Source organism: Girardinichthys multiradiatus, chromosome 12 (genome assembly GCF_021462225.1).
Source record: "Girardinichthys multiradiatus isolate DD_20200921_A chromosome 12, DD_fGirMul_XY1, whole genome shotgun sequence".
Taxonomy (NCBI): domain Eukaryota; kingdom Metazoa; phylum Chordata; class Actinopteri; order Cyprinodontiformes; family Goodeidae; genus Girardinichthys; species Girardinichthys multiradiatus.
The window spans coordinates 34,100,044-34,118,823 of NC_061805.1; the positions used below are offsets into that span (position 1 = coordinate 34,100,044).

The window sequence follows — 18,780 nt, forward strand, 5'->3', positions numbered from 1 at the left end:
CAGATGACCTTCACCAGCGCAAGGGGGTCTACAGCACTAAGGACCTGTTTCTTTGAGGAACTGAGAGGCATCCCCACCTCCATAGACTGGGTCATTATCTGACAGTAGGTCTCTAACAGAATAAAGTCATCCTCCAAGCATGGAATATGATGAAAGTTGTTTAAGATCCTACATGCAGATGTTATTGCTCATCATGTGAATCGTCTTTCTTGGCTGTTTTTACTTCTTTCCAGATGTTTTTAATATTGATCTTCATCCTCCGGCATTCTGCTCTTGCTCCGTCTTATTTGTCCGTGTTTTCCTTATCTTCTCCTCATGCGTTGTTTCTCTCTCTCCTATTTATGTTTTTAAATGCTTCCTTTGTTGCTGTCGTACTTTTCCCCTCAATCAAAGGTTTTCATGGGAACTGTGTATTAATCTCATTTAAGGATCAAGTATCAGACAATATTCAATACAATATAGATTTTAGACCTCTGGGTTTTTTTATATTGCACAACTTGACTACTTTTTATAAGAGCATTTTGTCATTTAGTGAATGAAATCATACAGTTATGCAATTATTTGTGCAAGAATTGACTTAGACCAGAATAGTAAACAAAAAAAATTATATTTTCCATCACATCATTCCTGTGGTTTAAAGTCCTGTTGATGAGATGCCAGAGAAAATACCAAAGCCAGCTAGCAGAGCTTTAATTCTGGCAGCAAAAATTGTATTTCAAAAACCTCAGATTTTTACAGCACTTTGATAGATGTTTTTTTCCTGCTTTGGTATGTGTCAGCACCCCCATTTCCCCAAGTGTCTGTGTCAGTAGAACAGATGATTTTATACGGTGTAAGAATGGGCATCAGTGAATGGAAGCAGCCAAAGATCTCTTTCCCACGTGTTAATATTCTTACTGTTATTGTTAGAGACACTTACTACCTAATTTCAACAATTATCAGTTTAAATGATTGTCACTAGGCATTTGCAGGTTTCAGGCTTTTTCAGGTTTTTTAAAAAGTTATGGTTTAAAACTGCTCCAATTTTACGTCATACCATTCTTGCAGTTTTCTGTCCTTTAATGTCCTTTTTAGCAGAGAGAAAGAATCAGAGTGACCAAAAGAAACATATGTTATAGAAATCATTCATGTAACTGTAATATTTGTTTTTACTGTGAAACCGTGCTATTTTTACTAAATGTTTTTGCTCACGTGGCCCATGAAAATAACCAAACTCTTAGCTGCATGCTCACATATCATGAATTTGGAGTCTGTTGTGGATTTTGCAGGTTGTGGATGGTTATTTTTTCTGTCTGTGTAAATGCCTGCATGTGCAAGCGTGCGCAGCAGTACTCATATGCACACGCGCCTGCATTTTAATTGGACTAAGGCTGTGAAGTGAAGCAGTAAGTCATGCTAGAGAAGGGTCGACAGGAATGGGGAATAGAGAAGGTAATCTTGGAGGAGGGGGAGACAAGGGGAAACGGCAGAAAGGAAATAAGTAGGAAAGAGAGAGGTATGGGGGTGAGGGGGGGGGTTGCGAGAGCTGTGGGAGCAAGGTAAAGGAGGAGAGCAAGGGCAAGAACAGCGGAAAAAGCAAAAGAGGAAAAAAATGGTAAGGATGTGCAGGAGTAGATGAGGTACTATAACGATAATATGGAAGAGGTGGGGGTGGGTTGAGGGGCCGTGCATATGAGTCATTTGTCCTGGATCCCCTGGGGTGAGGGGGGGTGCGTTCTAACCGAGCCCCTGGCTTCTCCTCTCCACCACTGGACTGGGCCCCAGTCATTAAACCCCTGGCTCCCAGCCAGCTCTTTTAACACAGGCAAGAGCCTTTTACGGCGTGTCTGTAGAAAATAAATCACACTGTGTGAATAATATATCTCTGGCGAACGCATTGGCAGGAGAGAAGGAAGAGAGGGAGGCAGGGAGGACGGATGGAGAGATCTGTGAATTATAGTTGTCTTCCATGCATTACGTGGTCTTTATCCCCGGCCAGATGTGCTCAAAGACAGCCGAATACAGAATGTAACAAATTACACATTACTCTGTTTGGAAGAATGTGGACCTAACCTGCGTCTTTGTACGCTCTAAGACCCAATGATGCTGCGCAGAGTTTATTTATAAATAGGAGTAACATTTACAAGTACTGCATCTTTATTCAAGAGAGCCCTAATAACTCTGCCTGTTTGCCCGTATAGAACCAGACAGACATCCATTATCACTGAGCTAGAGAGTGATCTCAATCTGCCGAAGTTAACAGTCCAGTAACCTTGGCAGGTTAAGATCCTACACAGCTGCTTTGTAACAACACATGTGCATCGGTTCTCCCTTCACTGGTGTTGAAGCAATTAGTGGGCGTGCAGCAGATTGGGCTTTGTTGTTTACATAAAGCATTCATCAATGGAAACGCAAGGAAACTTCATTTCACTTTGAAAACTTCCTCGCTACTGGTGGGTTCAGTGGTGACTGAGAATCTTTCCACAGCTCAGTCTGATTTGGTCTAATGTAAGAAACCAACAGGATGTCTAACTATACAGGTGCACCTCAGGGAGTTAGGGTATCATTCAAAAGCTAATTTATTTCAGTAATTCAGTTCAAAAAGTCAAACATGCATACATTTCCAGCATTTTGTTTCTATTAATGTTCTGTTGATGAATATGGCTTAGAGCTGATGAAAACCAACTATTTAGTTTCTCAGACTATTTGAATGCTACATGAGGCCCTTCAAAATCGGAATTTTAATACAGAAATGTCTGCCTACTGAAAAGTACGTCTATGCAATGTTCTGTATCTGCACTCAGTACTTGGTCAGGGCTCCTTTTGCATGAATTACTGAATGCAGCGTGGCACGGTGGCGATCAGACTGTGGATCTGCTGAGGTGTAATGGAAGCCCACCTTGCTTTGATAGTCACCTTCATTGTCTGCTCTGGTGTCACTCATCTCTTGGTGATACTCCACAGATTCTCTGTTGACCCTGAACCTCAAGGGACCTCTGTGCCCTCTCACCTTCTCCTCCAGACTCTGGGAACTTGATTTCCAAATCAATCAGCAGTCAGTGGGCAAAGTGGACAGATTTCCAATCAATCACTGCTGATTTCCAAATTGTCTCTGGTTCAGGAGTAGCTAAAGACACAGAATGTGAAAGAAGCACATACTCCAGCTGCAGTTGACACCTTGTGAATCTTCCCTGCATCAGCTTCCTTTGGACTTTAAGTTTAGTTTAGTAAATTGGGTTTTATGATTTAGTCTTTTTGGTTATGTAACTCATCTTTACTAATGTTCTGTACCTTTTCCTGAGTGCCTAAGCTTTCTGCTCCCTCAGCTGTTCCGTCACTTTTCTTCCTACCCCTTTCCTTCCACTCAATTTTCCATTAACATTGATGGATACAGCACTCTGAGCAGGCAGCTTCTTAGACAGTTACCTTTTGTGACTCACCCTTCTTAACCTTTTTATAATAAAAACCATTTTGTTTGATCTCATGTAATATTCTAATTGTGTGAGAACATAAATTGTGTGTTTTCATTAGTTGTAAGCCATAATCATCAGAATTAACAGAGATAAACACGTGTCTAATTCTGTGTAATGAATCTATATAATTTCTGAGTGCCAATTTTCAGAATTGACACTCAAATAATTTTTGGAAATAAACAAAATGGTTAAAAATGTACTCCTTACCAGTAAGGGCTGGACTAGAGCACTCGTTCATCTGCTCTGGCTCCTGCCGGGCAGTTTGGAAAGACATTAAGCCCTGATCCCCGAAGACAGTGAGACTAGTCCTTCTGCTCCTCCCAGCACACTCATCCTCCCGTAACCCAGAGAAAAGGTCAGAGGCTGACTCCAACCGCTGCGATTGGCTGCTGTAGCTGCTCATGAAGCCCTTCACAGGCTGTGCAGTCTGACGGGAGTGAAACTGGCTGTCGGAGAGAGCGCGCACAGACAGCTGGTCCGACTCAAAAAGCCCCAGGCCAGATCCCAGGTTTGGGCCTCTTGTGTTGCCCCTCTGCTTCTCCAGATGCTTTGAGGAACCCTGACCAGCCAAGTCCCTCCTCTCACTCAGCATGCTGAGTCGCACGTTGGTCTTGGCTCCACTGAAAAGTCCGCCTAACTCCTGCCGGTCCCGTGGGGAAAGGAGAGGTTCGTCCTTGTGCTTGTGCTTGTGTTTGTGCTTTCTCTTATGAAGACGAACACCCGTGAGACCAGCACTTCCACTGCTCAAGGAGCCCAGAGCCTCTGCTCTTACAGCGGGGCCCTGCAGTGGGCCACTAGCACTGCGAATCTTAGCCCCCACCTGCAGTTTGGGGTGCCCACCCGTGTGGAAAGCCTTCGGAGGTGGGACAGCAGGCCTCATGAAAGGAGATGGAGGAGTAGGTCCAAGCGAGTGGTGGGGCAGGTAAAACGGTGGCGTTGGGGGGAAGTAGCCTAAATTCAGAGGAGGTGGGTAAGGCATTGCATACGGCGCGGCATAGTAATTCCCCCCTCCCAGCGAATAGCCATATCCTGGAACAAATGGCAGTTTGGATGCGATCGGTTCGCCGGCTTTGGCTGGACGGCCCCGTCTCCTTTTAGCCTTCAGATCGGCACTCCTGCGCAGATACGAACTGGAGTCGCAGGCGTAGGAGTCGTAGCTGAGCGGGTAGTAATGGTGAAAGTTGAGCCGAAAAATAGACGGATATGGATGCTGGGGGTAGCAGGTGTACAGCCTGTGAGATATCCGCAGCTGCTGGAACTTTAACACCACCTGGGAGGACATCGAAAACAAATAAACACACCACATTAGTGCTTCAGTTAATCACAGATGAAACATGTTTAATCATCCCGTTACCAACCTCTTCCAGCTCAGAGAGAAAGTGAAGATGGTCCCGGGTCTGCAGGCACTTCCTCTTCCTCCGATTATGTTTTTGCTTCTTTTCCTGCTGCGACAGATAGCTGTCTACAGCAGTAACTTTTCGTTCACAGCGTGGTCTGCTGCCCCTGTTGGATGTGTCCAGAGCGGCAACCTCCGGGGATTCAAACCCGCAAAGATCAAATGAGTACCTGCATGAACACAGCATGAAATTAATACACTGTAAACAATAAAATGACCATATCTTAGACTACGGTGCTTTTACAAAAGGTTTTCATCCCCTTTGAACCTTTCCAAGTTTGTCAGGTTATAACCACAAACTTCAATGTATTTTATTGGGACTTTATGTGATGGACCAACACAAGGAATAATAATAATTTAAAAGTGGAGCGAAAATTAAACATAGTTTTCAAAATCTTTACCAATACGAGAACTGTGGCATGCATTTGTATTGATCTCCATTTACTATATACATATACACTGTATATATACAGGGGTTGGACAATTAAACTGAAACACCTGTCATTTTAGTGTGGGAGGTTTCATGGCTAAACTGGACCAGCCTGGTAGCCAGTCTTCATTGATTGCACATTGCACCAGTAAGAGCAGAGTATGAAGGTTCAATTAGCAGGATAAGAGCACAGTTTTGCTCAAAATATTGAAATGCACACAACATTATGGGTGACATACCAGAGTTCAAAAGAGAACAAATTGTTGGTGCACGTCTTGCTGGCGCATCTGTGACCAAGACAGCAAGTCTTTGTGATGTATCAAGAGCCACGGTATCCAGGGTAATGTCAGCATACCACCAAGAAGGACGAACCACATCCAACAGAATTAACTGTGGATGCAAGAGGAAGCTGTCTGAAAGGGATGTTCGGGTGCTAACCCGGATTGTATCCAAAAAACATAAAACCACGGCTGCCCAAATCACGGCAGAATTAAATGTGCACCTCAACTCTCCTGTTTCCACCAGAACTGTCCGTCGGGAGCTCCACAGGGTCAATATACACGGCCGGGCTGCTATAGCCAAACCTTTGGTCACTCATGCCAATGCCAAACGTCAGTTTCAATGGTGCACGGAGCGCAAATCTTGGGCTGTGGACAATGTGAAACATGTATTGTTCTCTTATGAGTCCACCTTTACTGTTTTACCCACATCCGGGAGAGTTACGGTGTGGAGAAGCTCCAAAGAAGCGTACTACCCAGACTGTTGCATGCCCAGAGTGAAGCATGGGGGTGGATCAGTGATGGTTTGGGTTGCCATATCATGGCATTCCCTTGGCCCAATACTTGTGCTAGATGGGCGCGTCACTGCCAAGGACTACCGAACCATTCTTGAGGACCATGTGCATCCAATGGTTCAAACATTGTATCCCGAAGGTGGTGCCGTGTATCAGGATGACAATGCACCAATACACACAGCAAGACTGGTGAAAGATTGGTTTGATGAACATGAAAGTGAAGTTGAACATCTCCCATGGCCTGCACAGTCACCAGATCTAAATATTATTGAGCCACTTTGGGGTGTTTTGGGGGAGCATGTCAGGAAACGTTTTCCTCCACCAGTATCACGTAGTGACCTGGCCACTATCCTGCAAGAAGAATGGCTTAAAATCCCTCTGACCACTGTGCAGGACTTGTATATGTCATTCCCAAGACGAATTGACGCTGTATTGGCCGCAAAAGGAGGCCCTACACCATACTAATAAATTATTGTGGTCTAAAACCAGGTGTTTCAGTTTCATTGTCCAACCCCTGTACATATACAGTACAGACCAAAAGTTTGGACACACCTTCTCATTCAAAGAGTTGTCTTTATTTTCATGACTATGAAAGTTGTAGCTTCACACTGAAGGAATCAAAACTATGAATTAACACATGTGGAATTATATACTGAACAAAAAAGTGTGAAACAACTGAAAATATGTCTTATATTCTAGGTTCTTCAAAGTAGCCACCTTTTGCTTTGATTACTGCTCCACAAACTCTTGGCATTCTGTTGATGAGCTTCAAGAGGTAGTCACCTGAAATGGTTTTCACTTCACAGGTGTGCCTTGTCAGGTTTAATAAGTGGGATTTCAAGCCTTATAAATGGGGTTGGGACCATCAGTTGTGTTGTGCAGGAGGTGGATACAGTACACAGCTGATAGTCCTACTGAATAGACTGTTAGAATTTGTATTATGGCAAGAAAAAAGCAGCTAAGTAAAGAAAAACGAGTGGCCATCATTACTTTGAGAAGAAACTGGCTCACATGAGGACCGCCCCAGGAAAGGAAGACCAAGAGTCACCTCTGCTGCGGACGATAAGTTCATCCGAGTCACCAGCCTCAGAAATCGCAGGTTAACAGCAACTCAGATTAGAGAACAGGTCAATGCCACACAGAGTTCTAGCAGCAGACACATCTCTAGAACAACTGTTAAGAGGAGACTGTGTGAATCAGGCCTTCATGGTAAAATAGCTGCTAGGAAACCACTGCTGAGGACAGGCAACAAGCAGAAGGGACTTGTTTGGGCTAAAGAACACAAGGAATGGACATTAGACCAGTGGAAATCTGTGCTTTGGTCTGATGAGTCCAAGCTTGAGATCTTTGGTTCCAACCACCGTGTCTTTGTGCGGCGCAGAAGAGGTGAACGGATGGACTCTACATGCCTGGTTCCCACCATAAAGCATGGAGGAGGAGGTGTGATGGTGTGGGGGTGCTTTGCTGGTGACACTGTTGGGGATTTATTCAAAATTGAAGGCATACTGAACCAGCATGGCTACCACAGCATCTTGCAGCAGCATGCTATTCCATCCGGTTTGTGTTTAGTTGGACCATCATTTATTTTTCAACAGGACAATGACCCCAAACACACCTCCAGGCTGTGTAAGGGCTATTTGACCAAGAAGGAGAGTGATGGGGTGCTGCACCAGATGACCTGGCCTCCACAGTCACTGGACCTGAACCCAATCGAGATGGTTTGGGGTGAGCTGGACCGCAGAGTGAAGGCAAAAGGGCCAACAAGTGCTAAGCATCTCTGGGAACTCCTTCAAGACTGTTGGAAAACCATTTTAGGTGACTACCTCTTGAAGCTATGAGCAGTAATCAAAGCAAAAGGTGGCTACTTAAGTTTTTTTTTAAGTTGTTTCACACTTTTTTGTTCAGTATATAATTCCACATGTGTTAATTCATAGTTTTGATGCCTTCAGTGTGAAGCTACAATATTCATAGTCATGAAAATAAAGAAAACTCTTTGAACGAGAAGGTGTGTCCAAACTTTTGGTCTGTACTGTGTATATATATATATATATATATATATATATATATATAAATAAAACAAAAGGGAAATCAAGCAATCTTCTGAAAAATAAACATGTTATGGTTGGGCAAGGAGAGAATTATTCAGAGTTGTAACCGAAAGGCCATGGTAGCTCTGTAGGAACTACTGAGATCCACAGCTCAGGTGAAAGAATCTGTTGACAGGATAACTCTTAGTCATGCTGTCTTAGCAAGAAGAAAACCATAAGATGTCATGTTTAACATACGCCACAAGGGAACATACTAAATATTTGGAAGAACCAAAACTGAACCTTTTGGGATCATTTTAGATTTTTCTCATGGCAGGAACAGGGAGGTTGCAGAAGACTTAAAACTAGGTCGGAGGCTGGATTTTGGAGCTACAGTGAAATTGTTTAGATTAAAGTATTTTCATGTATTCATGTGTCCCAAATCAAAGTCCTCACCTAAATCCAACTGGGATCTATGGCAACACTTCAAAATTAATTTTTCATGTTTTCATCTTTGATGTGCAAAGCTGGTAGAGACCTACCTCAAAGACCAGTTGCTCTACCTGCAGCAGAAGGTGATTTTATTGACTCACGGGGTACAAATACAGATGCATGCCACACTTTTCAGATTTCTGTTTTTAAAAAAAGCTGAAAGCTATTTGATTTTCCTTTGACTTCACAATTATTCACTACTTGACTACACGACAAAATGTGAAAACACTGAAGGAGAAGTGCAATGGACAGCATGTGAAATTTATTTAACAAGGAAGGGTTAAATAAGTATGAATACGTCAGCAGTTTACTGTACCTGCGACGAGAGGCGGGACCCTTTTCGGCTTGATCCGAGGTGCTGTTGTTGTCTGTCCCAATCCCACTGTCACTGGGAATAGTCTCCTCACTGTGAGACTCACTGATGGGGGAGAGGGTCACCTCCTTCACCGACGCCCCCTCTGACAGGTGGGAGGGTGAGTTAGCCAGGAGACGAGGGGGAGAAAGTTTCCAGCCCCCTGAGAGAAATCCTCTTCCCGATGGTTTGGTAGGCAGGGCTAAGATGGGCTGCAAACTTGGCATGGTGGCGTCTGTATTGCTGGCTCTCAGGGATGGAGCACTTGAACTGGGAGATGAGTTGGTGGAATGCACTGCAGGGCTGTCGTAAAGACTGGATGCAGAGAGAGACATCTGTGGCTTGTCCCTGCTAGTTTTGAAGGAGATGGAGCCTTGGGTTTCTGCTCTGGGTTTCCGCCCTCGCTTCTTACCGATGTAGATAGTTCCTCTCTTGCTGACATTTATCTGTTTACCCAATCGAGCCTCAATGGTCGTCGCCATGGCACTCATGGCTGAGGTAACAGGAGCGGAGGCTGACTTCAAAGCCAGGGAGCCATTCTGACTGGATCCAGAGAGGATCTCGTTCAGGATGCTCTGCATTTTCCCAAGCTTCGTCCTATTCACTGTCCTGGGATGACCTCTCCCACGCTTCACTTTCAGGCTGTTAGAACCATCACTGGGAGATGAGGAGGCCACGTGCACTAGCGGGTTCAGTGTGTGCATCTTTCTTCTGCGGTTTAGCCCCAGGTTTGACTCCTTTGCCAGCGGGCTTGGAGGTGAAGTGGAGGTGCCCTCGTGAATTGTCTCAACAGTCAGGAGCGGTTGCTTCTTGGGACGTCCGCGTTTTCTCTTGATGGGAGCGTGCACAGTTAGGCTGTCAGTGTTGGTGTAGAGCGGGCTGGAGGGGGTGATTGGGAAGGCAGAGGGCGGATCTGTTAGAGCAGAGGGGCTACCCATGCTCTCTCTCTGAGGGGAGGTGAGACTCGTATGACTTTTAACTTTCAGGTAAGACCACCTTTCATTGGCCTTGGTTGGCCTGGAAATGGCTGCAGGGCTGCTGCCAGTGTTTGAACACAGACTCAGGTCCATCCTGGGTCTAGGACTTGGACTCGGGCTGATGTTAATCCTGGATTTAGGGCTGGAAGTTGGACTCAAGCCAATTCGAGAGCTGGGGCTGGGGAGTCTGGGGTTCATGCTAAGACTGGGTTTGTTGATCTGATTGTATGTTGCCTCTCTGAGTTTCAGGGTATCTGTGATGCTCTTGGGACGACCCACAGGGTTCTTCTTCACCCTGTTTGAGCTCAGATCAGATTCCTGCTCAGGTCCACATGTAGCTGCCTCTCCTCGTTCTGCCCTCTCTCCTTTATCTCTCCTATCAGCTTTATCTGCCTTTTCTATCCTCTCTGCACTGCCATCAGTCTGACTTGAAAGACGGGAATCATTTTTGTGAGCCTCTACCTTATGTGCTATTTTAGGTTCTGGGGGTCTGGCCTGGGGCTTCTCTGCTGTATCCCGAGTGTGCTGCTGGGACCGCTCATCCATGGAAAATGACTCATCAAATGATGGCCTCCTCCGCCTCTTTCTTCCTTTTCCGTCCTCCACCTGCATGGACATCCCTCTCTCTTCTTCATCGCCTCTCCTCCCTGCATTTCCCTGCTCTCGTTCTTCCTTTCTTCGTTCCTCCCTTTCTTCCTGGAAGTGTTCAGCTGTCCCCTCTTGCCTGTACCTCTGCCTCTCTTCAGAGTTAGCCGGGCTCTCCGATCCTCTTTCCGACTGCCTTCCCCAAGGTGCATCAGCACTTTGGGGGTCCTTCCTCTGAGCGTCCTTCCTTCCGTACTTCCTCTTGATATTCCCAAAGAGCTGTTCGCTGACCTCTTGCAAACCCTTTCCCCTACAGAGAGAGGGATGCATGAAAGAAACATTAAGTTAAGATGAAAAAGAAGGACCAGCAATCATCTCAAAGAGTGTATCTACAGTAAACTTTACCTGCTCAGTGAGGTGAGGTTGAGAATACTGGCATCTGTAACCACTGGTAGCTGCAGGTCCGGAGTCATTGATCTCTTGGGAGACGGGCTTGGAGTTGCCGTTCGGGAGTAAAGCTGCGTCGGGTCAAGCAATGAACCTCTGCTCCCTCCTGCCAAGTCTCCAACTGGCTCAGCGTCGGCCGGTTGGCCTGGGGAAGAAAAAGACGCCACAGACGTGATCCAGTCTGGACCAATTTGGTGCTGATGCGAATGGTTGTGCTGGAACTTATGAGTGAGGCCGTGCTGTGTTTGCTGCGCATTTGAGAGGAGGGAGCTGTGAGGCTGGTGTTTGGGTGGAGCGGGATCTCCCAGTAGCTGTAGAAGACCTCCGTCTCTCTGCTCAGGCATTCTGAACTGGCGCTCGTAAGTCTGGAGACGACAGAAGACAAAAGAATCTGAATGTTTACCTAATTTAGAGAATCAGAAAACAGCTTTACAACGAACAACTGTAAGGGACAGACCAATAAGTGCATGAGCAAATAAGAATGACTTCCATGACTATTCAGCCAGTTTAGTATATATTTTTCATTATGTAATCATGCTTTTAAATCAGTGAACCACAGTGCCCTGATATGACATTCATTTCTATTCACAGCACAGCCGAGGATTTTAATATGGCTTTTGTGCGAGAGCAAACAATGCGCAACAAAACAAAGGCCTTGTTTACAGAGCAATTAAATTCCTGTGGTAAGGATGTTGCATGCTGTGCGAGCAGGAAGTGTAGAGTTGGAGACGTATGGCCTCACACAGTATTAAACGCACTCTTCGCCTTACCTTTCTGATCACCTTCTGATCACCCTATTGGTCATATGTTGCTTTATTTTGTTGACTGTCAGTCATGTGTCTTACAAATGAAATGTTTAACTGTATGATAGAAATTCTCACGATGTTTTTCCTACAGTGAACAATAAGGGTCAAGTCAAGTTTTACAGTGCCTACCAAAATCATTAATTCCCATTTTGTCAGGCTACAATAATAGGCTTCACTGTGTGTTATGTGGGTTTTTGTGAAGAGAAAGAAAAATATGCAATTTTTGTTTACATTTTTTACAAATAAAAATATATAATTTGGGTTTGCATTTGTATTCAGTTCCGTTTTTTTCTGGTAGCCCTAAAAACAATCCACTGCAACCAACTGCTGCAGACGCACTGTCAAATGTTTCAGGCTCTAGATGTGCAAACCTGGTAGAGAGATACCCAAAAAGGTGCCTCTTACAATGACTACTAATGATTACAAATGCATGCCAAACCTTTCAGATTTTCAGTTGCAAAATATGCTGAAAACCATGTATACTTTTTTTCCCATGCTACAATTATGATCTACTTTGTGCTGTTTTCACACAAGATCCCAATAAAACACATTAACGTTTGTGGATGTAAGGAGACAAAATGTGAAAAATTGGAATACTTTAGCAAGGCACTGGACTAATACATAATTAACATCTGTTCATGCATAACTAAGGATGTAAAATCTTGATCTGCTGCAACAGACAAGACAACCATGCTTAATGTATCACTGCTGCATAATCAGTATACCGCTGGAAGATGAGAAATAGAGCAGCGGATGGCCTTTGTGGTTTAGCCTGTTATTAACAGACTCAGTATGACGCAACAAGACACTGTTCAGCTGCACAGCAGGGAGATGTAACCAAACCACAGGTTTGCCTCTCATGGTCATGCACACACACACACACTGGCGTGCAAGTGCTAACACAGACACACTTCCATACAGTCGATTTAAGTTTTAAACGGTCTTACAGAAACACAAAACATGGATGTATCAGCAGGGCCTCTGCAAATACGTTGTGTGCATGTGTAATGCACACTTTATATATTTGTATTTACTGAGTTAACGTTTGCTGTTGATTTCATCTGCTCTATCCCTTCAACAACACTTTTCATGCCATCTTGTCTCCTGTTGGTAGTCAAATAGTGAGAGTTGTTTCCAGAGTCTGTTCACTGGCAAAGCACAAAAACACACACACAAACGCAAAGTAGCACAGCACTCAGCACATGGGTAGGAAAAAAGAAACACGCCTAAGCAAACAAATACTAAGCAGCGTAAATGATTAACAAAACCAGCAAATGCATGTACCTCAGTGCACTTGCACACTGTCATTTATCTCAAAGCTCACAGAGTACGTGCACGCACTGACACCAGAGAGGAGGGCCGGTGAGTCCAGAGAGGAGTAAGATGACAGGCACCCGATACACGCTTTCTTTGTCATTTAACCTGTCCCAGAAAACCTGCTTCTTCAGGTTAAAGGAGGGAAACTGGGACAGAGACAGACAACGGGGGGGTTTAAAGACAGTCTCACACACATATGAACCATACACATCCTCCCCACCGACCACAAAGCAACCACAGATAGATAGAGGCATGGAGACATCTCTCTCCAGGGACGTGAGAGCAAAAGAGGAGAAACATAAGAACAAATTACAAATGGTCCTCCCCCTTCTCTCTGTGAGGGTCTTTTCTAGGAAAAATCCACACAATGTATGATATTCACACAGGAAAATGTAAATAGCGGTCACAACAGGTAAGGTGCTGGTACCGACTTCTGTGTTTTAGTCAACCGAGTGGATCTCAGACTTGTGCTTTGCTCTTTATTTCTAGACAAGGTCAACTTCAACTGGCTGTACAACCTGACAGACATTCAGCCGAGATTAGCCACAGGCTGGTACGACATGTATAAGATCCCTCTGTAAACATCTTCTGTTTGGTCATCATAGATGAACTAAGTCTCACAGTTTCTCAATAAATGTACTTTTATCTGAACCATAAGTCTCTCTTTCTATTGGGGTTTTATCAAGATCTGGCACGATCAGTAAAGGTTGTGGCTGCTTAGGTCAGAAGAGGCTGTTCAATTAGCTGGAAGCTCTGTGGTTCAGCCACATCAGCCCCACTCTGACTGGAGAGATAGTAGTTTCAGCTCCCACAGCTCTGTTCATTCACATGTCAATAACAGCAAGGCAAGCAGGCCTGGTTTCACTTGGTGCTGGCTTTTGGTGTGTTCAAAGGTTCCTCATCCTGGGTTAAGGATTGGACTACTTATAAAAAGAGTGTGTCCTCTGGAAAAAGTTTCTGAAGGCTTAAACAAGTCTGAGATGAAGGAAAAATACAAAAAAAATGGCTTCTCTCAGAGCTTATCTCGAGAATAAACAATTAACGTAGCGTAAAAAGGTAAACTTGTCTCCTGAGCTTGGCTCTCAATGCAGGTGAGCCAGGCACGATCAACCAATCAAAGGCAGACTTCTAGGGGAATATAAAGTCATGTTAGCCGAGAGCATTTTTCCTCTGTGATGTCAGAGAGTTTATAGGGGGTGATAAGGCTTTGGTTTGTGAAACGTCATCTTAGAACTTAAAAACATGCGTTGTTCTAATTTTTTCTCCTCTACTGATCTGACTTGCCACTTTTTTAAAAGCTGTGTGTTTGGCACCGTCCTTTAAATGGGAGTGATATTGTCACTGATATGGGGTCACAAACATCGGTCACAGTGCAGTCACAGACATAGGAAAAATGCTGCTCTTAGCTTGCCAACTGTGGTGTGTAACTCGATCCATGCCTAATTGAGAATCACTGAGCATTTTGATTTTTTCACCGTCCTTTCATGCTCTCTATTGCTCTTAAAGAACTTTAATAGTGTGCGTTATTACTACAAAATGCTGCAAAAATAGCTAATCAATGATCATTTGTTCTTAAACTGACTTTTCCTCTGTTCTGTATGAACAGGCAATTGTTTTTATGTGTTACTCTTAACCTGCAGTAGGGGGCAGCAGTCAGGAAATTAGGACATCAGCACAAGCATGGACTCTGACCTTTTACAACCACAAGACCTGCAGTCCTCACCCTTTCCCACACTCATTGACATCTACAGGTCCCAACCAGCAGAAAGAAGATAAGGATAAAGATCACAGAAGCACGTTTAGTCCTGTTGTGGATTTTCCTTCCTCTTGAGAGTCTGCACTGATTCTAGATCAGCGAACACCTCTCAGATGCTCACCACTGTTCCCAACACCGACTCAGTGACACCTGAGTGGCGGCTGTTTTGGAGCAGCACATTCCTTTTTACTGGTGATGTAACCATCAGATAAGGTCAGTTCGCAGCAGCACAGAAGGTCATGGATAATATGTGACTAAGTGCTGCAATCACGCAACTGAAAGGCACTTTGCAAATGAGTCAGCATAAATTTACCGACAGCTATGTGGGTGTGCGCCTGAATGCATCACTCTCAGCCTCTCAGTGCGCTTTTGTAAATTGAGATCTGGATGTTGAATATTGCTCTCGGGGTTCCTATAAATGTTCCATTAAAAATGTCCACTCTTTCCCAGACTTAAATTGTTCATTTTATATTGCAAATTTTCTAAGCTTCTTCGTGAAATCGTGAAACAACACGAAGCATAAGTTTTCTTCTGATTTGGCATTTTATTAAAGGGCTATTTCACAGCTTTTTTGGCCCCTGGGCAAACCTAGATAATCTCTATTTCAAAATCAACCAGGCTCAGTCTCAAATCTATATGTAAAACAGCATCTCCCTGTGGAAGACAGGGCTTTGATCACACTTTTGTTCTTTACGCTTTGCGATGAACTGAAAAGTCCCGACACAGAATGGGGAGTTGAAGTCGGCCCACCAATATCAGACCCCAGATGGTTAGATATTTATTGCAGAACTATGGTGTGAAAGAGGCTTAACTGTCCGCATCAACCTGAGCACATCCCTGCCATGCCTGAGACATGGTGGTGGCAGCATGATACTGTAGGGAGGTTTTCTTTATGAAATCATAAAACAACAGAATCCTGAAGTTGGCCTTCAATTCAACACTCTGGTAAGAAATATGGATAAACATGGATCATCTCTAGTTCAAAACCTATAATAATTAGCTACAAATATGGACCGGGATACCCCAGCCATGTTGGGGACACAGCTTATTTATGCAAATCAATGGTAGTAGCAACATTATGCTGTGGGATGTTGCTACGACCACCAAAAACAAAGAAGATGTTAAGATTTAATGTGAAGATGGGTGAAATAAAATATAGGGCAACTCTGGAATAAAACTTGTTATTGGCTGCAAAGGACGTAAGACGGGTAAAAAATAACCTTCCTGTAGGACAAGAGCCCTAAACATACAACCAGAGAGCTACAAAGGTACAGTAGTGGCAGCATCATGATGTGTGGAGGTGTTTCTTCATGAAATCATTAACAAGATGCCGTTTAAATCCGAAATTTGGTAAAGAATTATTAGTACGTTTCAAATTTGCCATGTGGTGTTCTGGACACATGAAACCAAAACAGAACAGAACCAAATAGAACCAAAACAGAACTTTGTAACCTACATTCACAATACTATTTGTGAGTGAAAACTAACACCGCATATCACCATCCCCACTGTGACACATGGTGGTGGGAGCATCATGCTGTGGGTGTGCTTTTCGGATGACCTTTTATACATTTGAATGAAAGATGATGTCGGAAAGCTCAAACACATTTTCCCATATTCAGTTTATTTCCCCCACATGTATCTAGACTTAAATAAATAAAACTACACTTTTCCAAACTTTTCAAGATTGCATATGAACCCTGTGCTCTCGTCTCCCAGTCCGACAACTAGCTGAAAGCTTCTCTCTCTCGCACAGACAGACCAATCAACCCGTGCTGCACCAGTATACTGTGAAAAGAACACCCTAAACAGGCACACCCAAATCTCAACAACCCACCACACACACACACACACACACACAAACCGGCCCGCGCAAACACACACGCACACAAACACAGAAATTCCCGTGCCCAGACACACACATTGTGCTGCCCTTCAAATAGTTTTTCGCAGCCTTTTATTTGGCAGCGCGCCCAGCGGTTAGAGTGTTTCATTTTTCCCTGTGTATGGAACTGGGCAGCTGTCCAGGCAAACACACAAAGAAAAAGAGAGGGAGCAAGGGGGGAGGGAGGAAAGGGAGAGAGCAGGGGGGGCTGTTAGGAAAAGAATGAGAAACAGAAAAACAAGAACAGAGGTGCCTGGACTCGTTTACCGCGGTTCTCCTCAGAAACCTTATGATGGATATGATCCTGTCTTTTTCACCTCGCTTGCACCTTGTAGCTCACACACTCTCTTGATTTTAACACCATGTAGAAATCCAACATCCCGCACCCCCCACCATGTCCCTGTGGTCCTGGACGCTACACCCCCCCACACCCATCCTTTCACCCCCATCTCCTCGTCCTTTTCTTTCTCTTTCCTCTATTCTGGAACTGACCATTCTCCTCCTGTGGGAACCACCACCCTCCTCCCTGACATGCCCACTTCTTTCCAGCTCCATTCAGAGTGTTGCTTCCCTGTGATCTGTGTTTCTGACAGCTCCATGAACACACACACACATACGCAGCTCCTCTGCAAACAAACACCATGAATACTAACAGGGCTTTGTATCCACAGCACTTAAAAACGGGGTAGGAAAAGGCGGGTGGGGGTAACAGAGAGGAAAAAAGGAGGGAAAAGCAGCAGAAAGAGGAGAAAAGTGGAGCTGTGGCACTGTGTTGATCTTGTGGCCACTCTCATCAACCCCCCCCCATCCAACCAACCCCATTCACCCCCCTCCACCACCACCCTCATCCCTGTTTCTAGTTCGCTCGCTCTTCCCACCAGTTCTCCTGGGAATAAAGACTTCCATTCATGTGCTTGAGGAGACCCACAGCGGGGGAGAGGAAAATGGGAGGAGAGAAGGGGGGGGTTGGAAAGGGAAGGGGTTGTCAAGTGAACAGTTTGCGGATGGCTGGGATCAGACCCGCTGCTACCTAAAACTGTACGTCTGCTTTTACTCAGCATGTTCTGCTTCGACCCGCACTTCCCTACCCCAGAATTAAGCAGCTTCTGGGAAAGCTGGGTGGGAACATTTGGATGTTTGGCTCCAAAACTTAAAGCTCAGAAACTACACAGTGTCTTGCAAAATTATTTGTAATTGTGTATTTACAATGTGCTTAATTGGGATTTTTTGTGAGAGCCCAACAGAACGTACTGCTTTATTATGATGTAAGAGGAAAAGAAGGAATGGTTTTTAACATGTTTTTATAAATAATAATCTGAAAAGTGTGGTGTGCATTTGTATCCATCACCCCTGAATCAATAGTTTGTGGCTTTAAGTATGTCTCCACATCTAGAAACTGAAATTCTTTGCTAATTCCTCTAAGCGTAACAGCTCAAGCTCAGTCAGGTTAGATCAAGAGTGTCTGTGAACATCCATCTTTAAACCTCGGCACAAATTTTCAATTAGATTTAAGTCTGGACTGACTGGACTGTTCTAACACATGACAATACTTTCGTTTAAACTACTCCATTGTAGCTCTGACTTTATGTTTATGTGGAAGGTGAACCTGGAAGGTGAAAGGTGGAAGGTGAGGCTAACAAAGAGCAGCTGGATTTATAGCAAGATTATCTACACACAGGTAAACTCTACTTGCCAATGAAGTGAGTTCTGGAGGTACTGGGCTCAACTGGAGTTCTTCATAGGGATCAGAGTAAAGATGGCCGAACACAAATGCATGTCAGACTTTTTTAATACTGATTTATACAAAGTTTTGACAACGTTACATCATTTTCGTGCCACTTCATAAATATGCACTTCTTTGTGCATCCAGCAGCCACACAGAGTTTGATTCCTTGAGCCACAAAGCCCTTTTCTCCAACACAATATCTTCTACACGCTGTTCTGTACATTTGATCCCCTTAAACACGATCAAGCATTGGATCTATAGCGCACACGCTAGGCGCAACGGTGGGTCTCAAGTGCAACAGTCCTTCATACATCCTCAGCAGTAATCCTTCAGACTGGA

At 44.4% G+C, this 18,780-nt stretch overlaps 1 protein-coding gene across 1 annotated transcript in view; it reads right to left on the bottom strand.

The window, feature by feature from the left end:
• The window catches only part of setbp1 (SET binding protein 1), a 56,261-nt gene that overhangs the window by 8,844 nt on the left and 28,637 nt on the right, over positions 1-18,780 (bottom strand). Inside the window, exons 3-6 of the mRNA XM_047380733.1 lie at positions 10,910-11,316; positions 8,907-10,814; positions 4,811-5,018; positions 3,660-4,722 (exon numbers count right to left, since the gene is read on the bottom strand). Of these exons, the coding sequence (XP_047236689.1) occupies positions 3,660-4,722; positions 4,811-5,018; positions 8,907-10,814; positions 10,910-11,316 (3,586 nt within the window). The remainder of the gene's footprint in view (positions 1-3,659; positions 4,723-4,810; positions 5,019-8,906; positions 10,815-10,909; positions 11,317-18,780) is intronic.